The sequence below is a fragment of the Podarcis bocagei genome, assembly GCF_964188305.1.
Source record: "Podarcis bocagei genome assembly, chromosome: 10".
In the NCBI taxonomy this organism is placed as follows: Eukaryota; Metazoa; Chordata; class Lepidosauria; order Squamata; family Lacertidae; genus Podarcis; species Podarcis bocagei.
The window spans coordinates 33,406,749-33,420,893 of NC_138135.1; the positions used below are offsets into that span (position 1 = coordinate 33,406,749).

The window sequence follows — 14,145 nt, forward strand, 5'->3', positions numbered from 1 at the left end:
GAACTTCTAACATTTATGGCTTTCCCCAAAGAATCATGGTAACTGTAGTTTGAAAAGGGTGCTGAAAGTTGTTAGGAGAACCTTAACAAACTTTAGCTCCCTGGATTCCTTGGGTGAAGCCATGCTTGTTAAAATGCGATAAGAGTGGCCTTGACGGAACCTGACAGTGCAATCCTACCCATGGTTGTTTCCAGGCTAACTGTGTATTGAGCATTCATTGTGATTGTTTGCACAAAATTCACAGGGAGGTTAGGTGACCTTGGCTAGTATTTACTGAGCATTCATTGTGATTTGTTTGCAGGGAGGTTAGATGTGGTGTTCCATCAATTAAATGCTATCCCACACTTCCCAATGCATTTTTCCTGTTACTTTCCTTATTGCAAAAGGTCCAACCTAAAATTTGCTGATAATGTGACGGAATCCCACCTGAAAATTGAAAAAGTCTACTGAGAAGTGGGGTTTACTTTCAGGCAAGTAGGGTTGGGGTTGCAGCCTGGAGGTGGACAGGAGTGCCAGTCAAAGTCCCAATATTTCTTTTCAAGTTCCTTAATGTCAGCTGAGGTACCCTTCTCAATTCAGATGACAAATTTGGGTTGATTAAGTGGTGTACATTTTGTTAGAGAAATTATTTTATCCTGGGCTATTATTTGCATTGAGAAATCATAATAATTTATCTGCTAATTAGTGACAACCAAGAAAATCAACAAGCTCCTTACTTTGCATACATTTAAATGCGACACACACCCCAGATATGTTGCTAGTCTGCAACTATTTTTTTACAGAGCCATATTTTGATTGATAAGCAACAGCCGAAGGGCATCAACACTGGCTCAGCTCACTGGCTCAGCTCACTGAATCTCTCCTAGTGAGCTGGGAGACAGGAAAAGGACACTTTCAACTGATGCCTTAACCACTGGACCAAACTGGATGAGATGCTGGAGCTCCTTGATTGGATCTCTCAGTTCTTAGGTGGTGTTTTTTGTTTTTGTAAAAAGCAGTCAGGAGGAGTGGAGAAAGAGCTGAGTGTAAGAGCCAGCCATTCTGCCCAAGGCTACTGCAGATACCATTGTTAATTTACATTAATTAACATAATTATAATGCATGCATTTTTTAAAACAAGTTGATTTGAGAGGTTATTCAGCTGAAAATATACTAATAATGAATAAATTACACATGATATCTCCATTGTTCACCACTGCCCTGGGATGTGGGGTGGTGGAAATGTTCCGTGCTGCTGGATTATTAACCCAAAAGAAATATCAGGAGCCAATGAATCTGCCTTATACCAGATCCAGCTACTTCTTGCTGACTACTCTATTGGCACTTGTTCTTCAGGTTCCCATCATCTGCTGCCTTATCCTCTGTTGAATGGAGGTGCCAGGGATTGAACCTGGGACTTTCTGCATGGTCCTAGCTATGGTCCTTTCACACTGTGTCCTACAAGGGAACATAGGAAGCTTATACCATCAGACCATTCATTCATTTAGCTCAGTATATATAGGCTACACTGGTTGGTACTGGTCTCCAGAATTTCAGGAAGGCGTCTCTCCCAACCCTGCCTGGAGATGCTGGGGATTGTACTTGGGACCTTCTGCATTCAAAGCAGATGCTCTACCAATGAGCTATGGCCCTTCCCCACGAGGGGGATCTCCAAACAGGGGAAATGGCATGAATCAGCCCTAAGGGCCAAAGGGTCCATATCCGCTCCCACCCTGCTCCCCAAATTACAGTACACTGCCTCTTTAGGAAGTAACTAAGCACGATCCTGCTAGCATCTGAGCTGGATTGATTGAAGGGTTTTATTTGAGCTGGATGGGGTGGGGGCTACTCTCTGTCAAGAGGGTGCTCTTAGCTTCACAGTGCCCATACTGGTTAATCTGCTTCTGCATTCATGCAGCCTGTAATGAATTGTTTAGGCTGTGGCAAATTGGAGTAGATAATCTGTTGGATGCAGCAATTCCTTTCTTCCCTCCCTCCTTCCTTCCTTCCTTCCTTCCTTCCTTCCTTCCTTCACAAAAAAGGTATCCCTGGTGAACTGCCAGACCAGTTGCTACCCCACCAGTGAGTGCTCTAAGGCATAAACTGTGTCTTTCAATGCCAGAGGCAGAGAGTTGTGCTCTTCACTATGGCGGATGCCTAGCAGCGGGAGTGCAAAAGAAATCCTGAAAATAAAACTGTGAGCGGAAACTGGGAAATGCTAATGAGGTTGCTTTCCATAGCTTTGTTGCATTGTATTGTTAATTATGAAGCCATGTAAAGCATAGCTTGGAATTGCCAGCCTTCTAGTCTTTTGGAGCTTCACAACAAGCAAGCCTTTTCTCCCAGCAGTCTTCAACTAACCTTTCACCTCTGTGGCCTTGACGGAACAGAAGGTGGACTCAACAACAGCATGCTGGGAGGCTGTAGGGAAAATCCTGCTCAAGTTGTGAAAGGGAGAAGCGATCTGCTTCTATGTGTGATGTGTCTCAGAAGTCACTGCCCGGTTATCTGGAACAAACGTATCACCAAAGGTGCAAAAAGCAAATAGTTTTGAGAAAAAGGAGTTGGGTATTTTGGGATTTTTTGTGGTGTGCTGTAAGAACATCCTTGTGCTTGGATTGACTGGAGGCAGATCTGTGTTTTTTTAATGGCTGGAAAATGAGAATGCATGAATGGGCTCCAAAAGGGCTTTTGCTGGTGTGGTCACAATGGCCAGCATTTTTGATGGTGCCACCAAGACACAGGATTGCTCCACTGACCTGTATCTGTCATGATGGTGCTGGGGCCAAACCTGTGGTATAATGCAAATTCTGTGGCCATGTGTGTAATCATTCTAGGAACCAGACACATAAGATCTAATTGCTTATATTTGTTTTAAAAGCTTTTTCTTTGTTTTTAATGCTGATGGGTTGATGTTTATTTGTTTAATAATTGGTTTGTGTATTTTAAGCATGCCTTAGCTATGATTTTTTGGATCAAACAGTTTAATAGATAGATAGATAGATAGATAGATAGATAGATAGAGTAGCCATTTAGTGAACCCATCAGTGTCCATTTGGGATATTTGCCCATGTGTTTCCTAATCCATCCTCACACTAAAATAGCAACAGCTTGTATCCACCACTGTGTGAGCAGAGCAATGGGACTTCTGTTTCCTCCACCCCCCATCTCTTCCAGAAGGTCCAACAACCCCCCAGAGCTGATTTTGAGGGCACATGGGGCCTTGGGGGACAGGAGAGGAAGAAGTTCCATTGGAAGCATGCAAGTTTGTTGTGCGAGTAGAGCTGTTGTGATGGATGCAACCCAATGCCTTCTGAACAGGACTTTGGGTGAACTATAAGCAGATAAAAGAAACCATGTGTCCCTGCCAGGAGAGAAGACACCTTTGTATCTCAGCAAGTCCCACTGAGTTCAGTTTGATCTGCTCCCGTGTAAGTGTGCATAGTACTCATATCACAATCTTATGCAAGTTTACTCTGAAGTAAGTCCCACTGCATTCAGTGGGAATTACTGTCAGGTAAGTGGCACAGAATTGCAGCTGCTGAGTATCAGTAAAATATTACAGAATACTGGCAATGCATGCTAACATTTTAATTTAAAATGTAATTTATGCAAACAATTTCAGATCTTAATGTATTATCCACAGGGTCATGAGAATGTGAAGAGATTTTTCCTTATAATTGTTTTACTTTGTTATAAGGAGAATTTATTTGTACTAATATTTCTCTTAAAATAGATTCTAATAATTTTTAGCTAGCTTCAAATGTTCTTTCAGAGTAAGCATTCTGTAACTCAAACATAAGTTTTTGATCTAGACACTATTACCAGATCTCACACTTCCCAAATCTGCTATCCCCACCATGCCATCCTGAAATATACAAGGAAATAATAGATTCTGGGTAGCCTCACCTGTGATCCTCCCACTTCCATCAGCCTCAACGAGTGTGACCAGTGGTCAGAGACTCCTACTCCTGACATCTATCTGGAGAGTCGCAGATTTCTCCCCCCTGTAATAGACTGTTCTGTTAATATGCAAAATGCCATTTCATTTGGGAAGATTTCCTCACTTTTCTTGGGCATAAAATATTTGCATTTGCACATTTCCAACATAATGTACTTGTTTCCCTGTGTTCTTGCTGCAGTTCCAAATATGCTGTGCATTTATAGATGCATCCCCAGTGTCCAGGGGTAAACTTGCCTTGATGGAAAGAACTTGAGATATAATTTATTAAAACAAACTAGAAGCAGGTATAAAGACTGCCCACAGATTAGAGAGCAAGGTGTTGGCCCCACTGTGTCCAGGCGTGACTGGAATGCCTAGAAGCAGATCTGCACGGAGAACAAGGGTCTGCAGATAAACAGCAGGAGGTGCTGCACGCCTAGACCAAGCAACATTGATTGAACATGGGCTGTATAGCAACAGCACAACAAAGGCAAGCTCATGGGCAGAAAGATCTGGGAAACACGGGGAAGATAATGTTCCGCTTTTAGAGTGGAGACAGGATTATGAGCAGATAAGCTCTGTGTTTTGGATCTTTGTCACTGATAAATCCTCTACTGTTGGCAATTGGATTTTACTGGAAATTGATGTTTTTAAATGCTTTCGCATTGCTACATAAGCCACCCCAGTGTGACACGCTGTTCTGTGCTGCCCTCTTTGTAATAACAGAATGAGGGGAGACGCATTCCATCACACAGCAGACCAGAACGCCATCGCATAAGGCGCCAGGAGGGGGCACGATGCAGTCTTCTGTCAATAATTGCACTTCCTCCTTGTGCTCTGGCATCTAAGCTGTTTTTATGTGTTTCAGGGGAAAAAGCAAGTGCTGTTCCCTGCTAGGGCTCTTCAAATGAAGGGGGGGAAGAACAGGGACATCATAAATGTTTATGCAGCGCCCCCTCTGCAATTGGTGCTCAGGCACTTTACATAGAAGATAGTGCATTTAAATCTACATTTTTTTAATAGAAAAAAACCATAAACACTAGATGGAAATAAACACTAGATGGAAGCCAACACTGGATCTCCACGAAGAAGCGCAGGTGGTTTTCAGAATGGGTGTAGGGGTCAGGGTGCTTCCAGCCTGTAACTATTCTTTTTTTGAGAGGAGAGATTCCATCACATACCAGCCAGTTCATGTTGCATAATTAAAGTTGGTCTGGGACTTACTTTTCACATTTATATCTCACCTTTTTCTCCAAGGAGCTCAAGGTGGCATATATGGTTCTCCCTCCCCTCATTTAATCCCAACAACAGTCCTGTGAGGTAGCCTAGGCTGAGAGGCAGTGACTGCACTAAGGGTTTTTGCAAGCAGTTGCAACTGAGGACTTCTATACCCCTCAAGTATCCCAGAAAAACTGGGACATCCTGTTTCCCCCTGCAACAGCATAGCAGCCATCTGAGAGGCCATGATCTTGCATGATTTTGTGCTGATATCTCTCCTTGAAAAAAATGCAGGGTGATCTCACATGGTGCCCCCAAAAGCACATTTTGGGGCACCGTGAGAGCACGCTTCGCCCAAACACATATTTTGGACTCTGTAATACTCCACATGAGTCATGTGACCCGCATGAGAACAGATGGGAAGACGCATGTCCCGGTTTTGGGACTCAACATCATGGAGAGTATGGACTTCATGGGCACCAGCCTGCTCTCACATCCATGAGCTTTTGCGTAATTGTGCCTCCCCTGGGAGCCTAGAAGTTCTCTTCAAGTAAACCCAGTTGAAATGCTGACCTTCCCTCCTTTTTTTGTGTTCTGTTACATGAAGTACATGTGCCTGCTTTTCTAATTCAGCCAATAGTCATTATGTGTTTCTGAATGACTTAAGCAGCTGTTTGGTAGGGCACTGAGCCAGAACCAGCAGTGCTTCAGGGCTGCTGCGGTGAAGCCTTATGTCCTATGCTTCTCAGTAACCTTTTCTCACCTTTTGATTAATCTTCCTAAAAAGCCACAGTATTCCATAGCTGTTCACTTTGTGGAGCAGAGCCTCGCTTCAAGTGAGAACTGGAGCTGCGCAACACCATCCCCTCCCACCGGCACCTATTTAATAGCTGCCACACTAAAAAAATTTCTGATTATTTTTTGTTTGTTTCCAGAGTACGCTGCTGTGTACCTGGTACACAGCTTACCTTTCAGATTCAGCTGGTTGCTATTTCATTTCTGGGCCCAGTTAAAGGTGCTCACACTAGTGCTGAGTGTCCTCAATGACTTAGGTGCCAGATATCTGAAAGACTGCCTCTATCCCTGCTGACCTTCTGGGGACACCCTTGCAAGTTCAGAAGTACAGGGAATCGTGACCCAGGAGAGGGCTTTCTCTGTGGCAGCCCCTAAATTGTGGAACTCCTGCCCCACAAATGGGCTTCTGACATCTTCATTGTACACCTTTCACTCGAATTTCACATTGTACACCTTTTGTTGAATTTACACTGGTGTGTTCCATTTCTAATGGTACATAATGGGGAAAGGCAGGTTTGATGGCCATGTCCCAACCACCTGGCTATCTGGCCACAACAGAGTGTATCCCTTTGCTTCTGCCACTCTTCCCCCATTTGAGGTATCCCCATGTAAACATTACATATAAATGCAATGTCCCAAACCTGCTGAAACAAAAAATATTCTCTTCAGAACAAAATTGGATAAATATGATCCTTTAGCCCTAGTCTGAACCACCCCCAATTTACCAGGCTTCTTTAGTCTCAAGTAGGCTTTTTGTTCCTTGTCCCTTCTTCCCAAACTTAATCTGCTTGTCTCTTGTCTGTCTGTCTATCTGTATTCATGGCATTGCCTGTCAATCATATGCTCCTCCACTTGGGACATTTGCTCAAGGAAATTTAGAGCTTTCACAGTTCCTGCCCTCAGATGAGGAATGTGCTATCCTGCACATCGGCAATGGCAGATGCCTCAACCCTGTTGTTTAATGAATCACAGAATTGTAGAATTGGAGAGTTGGAAAGGAGTATGAGGGTCATCTAGTCCAACCCCCTACAATGCGGGAATCTTTCACCCATTGTGGGGCTCAAACCCACAACTCTGAGAACAAGAATCTCATGCTCTGAGCTATTGGAGACCTGGCAGATTTGTCAAGGCTCAAAGTTAACCCTATACTCCCCATAGACAACAAAGCTATGTATCCCTTTGCCATGAAGACATACAAGTACATCATATACACAAGCAGTCCAGGACTATGAATTCATTCTTTCAAAAGGGGGAAGGAATTTTTCAGCTGAATTTTAAGTCCCAGGGAAAAATAGTATTTGAGAGTGAGATGTTATATGATAATGAAAACCATACAAGTTTTATGCTTTTTCTAAATGTACTCTCTGAGTTTCAAGGCATCATGCTGAACGTTGACGCAGAATTCAAGCTAGAATCCTGAAGGGCCTTGAAAAGACAGAAAATGGTTTGTATGCAGTGTTGTGTTCATGGAATATGTAGGATCAGTCAAGTGGCTCACACTATAATGGATTAGAGAGTGATGTGGTTTGATTAAGTAGCAGGAAAGATGACTTTGGCAACAAGTTTCTAAATGGATTTTAGTGGATGAAGAGGTAATAGATGGGGTGAGGCTCTCATTTTTAAATGACACAACCAAAGTGGGACGTTGAATATGTGAGCTGAGTGGATTTTGCATACAGTGTCCAGGCAGCATGTGGTGAAACAGTTGGGTGATTGCATCACTGCCCGCATAGATCATGGCACGATTCATGTTAATCGTTCCAACACTCAACCAACTATAGGCAACTTTGCAGGGGCCTGTTACATGTGGGCTGAGTTGCCAACCAAATTTGGCACGGATCCTGTCAACCCACATCCTCAATATGCCAAGTTTTGTTGGGTATAATTAGTCGTAGATGGAGGTCTACCATGAAGTTTCCTGGCCTCGTCAGCAGTGTGTAACACACACACACACACACACACACACACACACACACACACACACACACTGACAGATTGCACTGCTTCTGCCAGTGGGGTCTGTACCGAGGGCTATAATATTATTGCTTTTTCATCATGAATGTGTTTATTGAGCCAGAGTGAGGAGGAGTTATGAAAACTCCTCAGTATGGCCTGGAATGAGAAGGACATTAGTAAGCAAGCAAGTAAGCAAGTTCATCTAACATTTTGGATTGGTTCTATCAAAGCAAAGGACAGTTGCGCTGTGCATTTGGTGGTGGACTGTTCTTCAACTGTGTCACTTCTGTCTCTTTCCAGGGATTCTCATTTCATGCCAACATGGCCGAACATGGCTCCCACCCCTCCTCTGCCCGGCAGTCGGGGAACCCACCCACTCACAATCCCACTCTGTGCTCTCTGGAACATGTGGATCCGGGAATGAGTGAGCAACCAACCCTGCTGGAGCAACCACCACCATCCCCAGACCTGGGTGACGAAGATGATGATGGTGACATGGAGCCTCCGCTGGACCCAGATGTGCCCTATCCTGATTTGGCCCCCGTGGTTTTCTTCTGCCTGAAACAGACCACCAGCCCTCGCAGTTGGTGCATCAAGATGGTGTGCAATCCATATCCTTTCAAAACCACAAGCTGCCCTTTCTAGCCTTTCTCCTTCCTCTCTGCCCTCTCTTTGTTCTCCTGCCCTTGCAGAGCACCTGACAGGTAAGAGATGGCGTTTCTTACATATTTAATGCGTCACTTTGTTCCCTGCTTGCATTTAAACAGTGCCTTGGCTGCTGCAATATGCAAGCAAAAAGGAGCTGCTTGCGAAATGGGAGACTTCAGAGGGAGCGACTGTCAGTTAGAATCAGGAGAACAGAGATGAGGGGCAGGGAGAAGAGAGGGGACAAACATTTTAAAATGTATTCCCCCCCCCTTCATCTCTTTACTTTTCCTGCGCTGCCAAAGGCGTCACGGTATGACTCTTTGAAAGCTTCAGAGCATAGGTTATAGCAGTGCTAACGTGTTTCTAGGAGAACTTGATGTGGTGGCATGCATTTATTTTGTAGTCTCCTCTGATATACAGTAAGCTATCTGGTAGCTATAAACATGGCCACCCCAAGGCTTATTGCTGTCCTGAGGCAAAGGACAAGATCCCCTCCCCATTCTCTGCACAAACACTTGCAAGGGATCTAGCAGTCTGATCTTTTTTCAGCACTGGTGAAGGGACAGCATCCTTCGCTGCATCTGGAGGGCGGTAGGGCAGATTAGAAGGCTCAAGGTAACCTGTGTAGCACACACAACCCTGCCTGTTCTCCACCCGTCATCATCGGCCTCCTCAGGCAACCACCTTGCTTAACCTAATGGTAGGGCCAGCCCTGGTAATAGGATTGATTGATAATTAAATTTTGCAACAGGTTGCAGTAGCGGTTCATAACTGCTTGACAGCTGGAATTATTATGGATGGCCCGGAAATTTTAGGGCTAACACTGATCATTAACTGAAATGGGGTTTATGGAGAGGATCTTGTCTGGCCACATTGTTCCACGTGCCAGCAAGAAGATACTGGACTGGGTGAAACAGGAGTCTGAGGGCCAGCCCAATACAATTTTCTGCCTGCAACAATAGCCAAGATGCACCTGTTCCTCTTTCCAGGATGGGCAGTTAAATCTTAATTCAATACAACTGACAAAACAGTTTATTCTCCTGCATCTGAGGACAACAGGCCAGATTAGTGGGTACAGAGCATGCTGTATGAGGCACACACACAGTTCTGTCCAACTCCTTGTATCTGTTGCCTTCCCTTCCCGCTGCTCGCCCCAGAACCGCCACCTGAAGCAGTTGCTTCACTTTGCCTAATGGTAGAGTTGGCCTCATGAGTCTGTCTGACATACTACAGAAATTCTTGCCTTTGTATATTTACTGAATTCACTAACTACTTAGTTTATTGCCCTAGAAGTATTCGATCCACGTCCTCCCTCAAAACACATTACATGCTTGCCCCTGGGTAACCACTCCAACTTTTTTAAATCCTGGGCTAAACACATCCTGGAGGCAGGGCTTTGGGCAAGAATAGTGTGGATAATTCATCACAATCCACCAAATATTGCTCCCATGAAGAGCCTTTTGTTTTGCATCAACACCTTATGGATTGTGACCATGATCAGCTGCCCCTTTTATCATGCATTTCCCTACTGAATCATAGAGATTAGTTCTGAAGCTGCTGTAAGTCTATTCAGCCTCAGTCTTTGTCTCGTGACTATAACAATAACATCTTTTGGAGACTCCCAAATTCATTCCATTCTCCCTATACCTGTAAATCTAAACAGTGCTTCCATGGACTTGTGGTCTGCCTGTCGTGTGTCTCACTATTATCCTGTTGGCATCTAAGGTGGTGGGATTTTGTAGTTATTGAAATGATTCCTGGGGTGCAGTGATCAGAGACTATCAGCTGATTGCAGCATCGACAAGTGTCTGCAGCTAACTTACTTGAACTCCCTGAGAAGGCTTTGTTGTGGAGGAGCAGTTCATTTCCCTTGGCTCTTTTTGTAGACATAGCATATAACAAGAAAGCATCCATCTTCCACATGTCCTCTTTGCAGCCACATTTAATGGGTGTCGCACTTGTGCCAGCCAGAAGTCTCCAGAGAGCTGAAAACTCTATAGGAGTCGTGGCCTCTCCCTGACTTTTCAGCATGAGCTCGCTTGCAACAGCTGACTGGATGGGAGGGGAACCCCACTTCATCTTCTTCTGAGAGGCAAAGGTATTTGTCGGGGGATAATCTGAACGCTGATTACAAGTCAGTGACACTGGGCTTATTTACAAAGTGTTTGCATTAGGATTAAAGGATTTTGATGAAGCTTCTGTCTTTTGAACCAGTCTTCAGAAGACTTGTGTATTACCATAACCTCCCTAAAAATGACTGCTTGAAATAAAGTAAGAGAACTTATTTAAGAAACCCCAAAGGCCACTCATTGTAAGAAGTAAAGGGGTGTATTGCTCCATCTGTGGCAACTTCACTAGCACAGCGGCCATTCTGCTAGTGGGAGCCCTGTTCTTAGGGTAGTACAATTGCCAGCTTGGGTTGGCAGAAGAGTTGCAAGTCTTGTATGCTGTGTTGTACTGTTACACTGCTTTTGCTGCAACTTGAGCAACACCTCAAACTCTCCTGCTTCTTGCACTAATGTTAGATTGCATCCAACTCAGTAACATGTATTTCATTTCTTACTGTGGTAACATGCCAGTACCATCAAAATAGCCTACAAATATGAAGAAGTGTGCCTTTAATACACCCGCCCACTAATTCAAATTGATTTTCATTGGTTAAAATCAGTACACAATAAACTTGAACTCTAAATCTACCAATTCAAGCCAAGTCAATATTGGACTTTTTGTCAGACCGCCCCCAGAGGGTTCGGTTGGGCCCTTATACCTCTAATATGCTTAAGACTAACACAGGAACACCACAGGGATGCGTACTCAGTCCGCTCCTTTATATTCTCTATACATACGATTGTGTCGCTACTCACCCTAGTAATAGGGTTGTCAAATTTGCAGATGACACAACTGTGATTGGGCTCATCCCTGAAAGGGAGGGTGAAACGGATTATAGAGATGAGGTGGAGCGGCTGATAAAGTGGTGCAGAGCTAACAACTTGCTCATAAATACAAGGAAGACAAAGGAGCTTGTGGTGGACTTCAGGAGACAGAAGAGCAACGTCCAGCCACTTTTGATTGATGGGGTCTGTGTGGAGAGGGTAACAACGTTCAGATTTTTGGGCATTGAATTACAAGAGGATCTGTCCTGGAGTGTCAACACAAGGGGGCTTGTGAAGAAGGCGCAGCAGAGACTGTACTTTTTGAGAATACTAAGGAAAAACCATCTTCCGCAGAAACTGCTGCTTGCCTTCTATCACTGTGCCATTGAGAGCGTGCTTACTTATGGCTTATGTGTGTGGTACGGAAGCTGTACTACCCAGGACAGGATGGGGTTGTGCAGGGTTGTTAAGGCAGCAGAGAGCATTGTTGGCTGCCCACTCTCCACCTTAGAGCAGATTTATGCCACAAGGTGCCATAGGAAGGCACTGGACATAGTAAAAGATCCATCGCATCCTGGTCACTGTCTCTTCGAGCTCTTGCTGTCGGGACGGAGATACAGGACGATGAAGACAAGAACGAGCCATCTTAAGAAAAGCTTCTTCTCCAGAGCGATCTCGGCCCTGAATGGGAAGCCCGGACTTTGAAAGTCATCTAATCTCCCTTGCTGTATTATACTGTATTGTTTAATTAGTGTTTTTATGGAGCAGTCAAGTAATTTCGTTGTCCCCGAAGGGGGCAATGACAATAAAGATATTATTATTATTATTATTATTATTATTATTATTATTATTATTATTAGTCTAAGGGCACAATCCATCCTTATGCATCACCCACTCATGGATGGATCACCAGACAAAGTTTTCAACAGACAAATGACTGGTGGGTCATGGACCCCAATATGGACTATTGTCTTCGGTGGGCTTATTTGCAAGGCTTGGTTTCAGTACAAACCAAAAATTGAATGTAGTTCTGGTGGTGGGGAATAGGGAGCCAGGTTTTGAGATTGAGTTCACAGTCAATATTTGGGCTCTGACACAGATTCTCACAGGAAAAGGTACATTATAGACTGCAACAGTTTAAGAGGGAAGCTCAGGAAGGTTTAGTATTGTGTTTTGTATGCTTGTTTGAATTTAGGGACCAGCGGAGGACCATTAGGGAAAATGGGGCACCATGACAACCCCTACCTGACCGCCATCTTACTTACAACCAATAAGGAGGTGGCTCTGCCTGTCATTGACTTTGGCTTCCTGCTTTCTGCCCCACCAGTCCCAATGGACACTGGGTACCAGGTACCAGTGGTAAAGACACTGAAACTATAGAGTGAGGAGAGTCTGCATTAATGTACACAGATTTACTAATCTGTTTCTCACCCTAGTAGAATGCTTTGTGGTTGAGTATACTATTGTCCAAGACAGATAATGGACTGTACAGCAGTGGTAGGTGGAGCTAAGAGGGTGTGGGGAGACTGACAGCTTTCTTGGTCTTGTTGCTGATGATGAAGATGATCATCCAAATGTCATAGACCAAATGGAGCAAACAGCACACAGACCTAGTGGTGGGAGGAAAAAATCCTTAAATAAGAGACACGGGGGAATGATTAATGGACTTCAATGTCTGTACACTAATGCGCAAAGCATGGGAAATAAACAAGATGAGCTTGAGCTCTTGGTACAGCAAACTCAATATGACATAATAGGCATCACTGAAACCTGGTGGGATAAGTCCCACGATTGGAATGTAATAATGGAGGGATACAATCTATTTCAGAGAAACAGACCAGACAAGAAAGGAGGAGGAGTGGCGTTATATGTCAGGGATGTGTATACCTGTGAAGAGATCCAAGATTTAGAACCTCAAAGCCAAAGTGAGAGCATTTGGGTCAAAATTAAGGGAGAGAAGAATAACAGAGACCTCATTGTGGGAGTTTACTATAGATCCCCAAGCCAAATGGAGGACATAGATGATGCCTTCCTGGAACAGATGGCCAAGCATGCAAAAGGAAGGGAGATAGTAGTAATGGGGGACTTCAATTACCTGGATATTTGTTGGATGTCAAACTCAGCCAAGAGCATAAGGTCAAACAGATTCCTCACTGGCCTTGCAGACAACTTCATTGTCCAGATAGTGGGAGAAGCAACAAGAGGAACAGCCATTTTAGATCTGGTCCTAACCAATGTTGATGACCTGGTTAGTGGGGTAGAAGTGGAAGGATCATTAGGCACGAGTGATCATGCTCTTCTGAAGTTTACTATACAGCGGAAAGGAGCAGCCAAGCATACTAGGACTCAATTTCTTGACTTTAAGAAAGCCGACTTCATAAAACTTAGGGAAGTGCTGGGTGAGATCCCATGGACAGTAACACTAAAAGGAAAGGGAGTTCATGATGGCTGGGAGTTTGTTAAGAGGGAGATAGTAAAAGCACAACTTCAGGCAATACCAATGAGACGGAAACATGGAAGGTGCCTAAAGAAGCCAGGGTGGCTATCTAAAGAACTTTTAACTGAGTTAAGATTAAAAAAGGATGTGTACAAAAAATGGAAAAGGGGGGAAACCACCAAAGAGGAATTCAAACAAATAGCCAGCACGTGTAGACACAAAGTCAGAAAAGCTAAACCACAGAATGAACTCAGGCTTGCTAGAGAGGTTAAAAGCAACAAAAAAGGCTTTTATGG

The 14,145-nt window shown here is 44.1% G+C and overlaps 1 protein-coding gene across 6 annotated transcripts in view; it reads left to right on the top strand.

Annotated features, from left to right (window-relative positions):
- Positions 1-14,145, top strand: part of CACNA1I (calcium voltage-gated channel subunit alpha1 I) — a 396,955-nt gene that overhangs the window by 98,468 nt on the left and 284,342 nt on the right. For all 6 annotated transcript variants that reach the window (XM_081210856.1, XM_081210855.1, XM_081210857.1 and 3 more), the window contains one exon: positions 8,192-8,501. In XM_081210856.1, coding sequence (XP_081066982.1) covers positions 8,213-8,501 — 289 coding nt within the window. In that variant the 5' untranslated portion in view covers positions 8,192-8,212. The remainder of the gene's footprint in view (positions 1-8,191; positions 8,502-14,145) is intronic.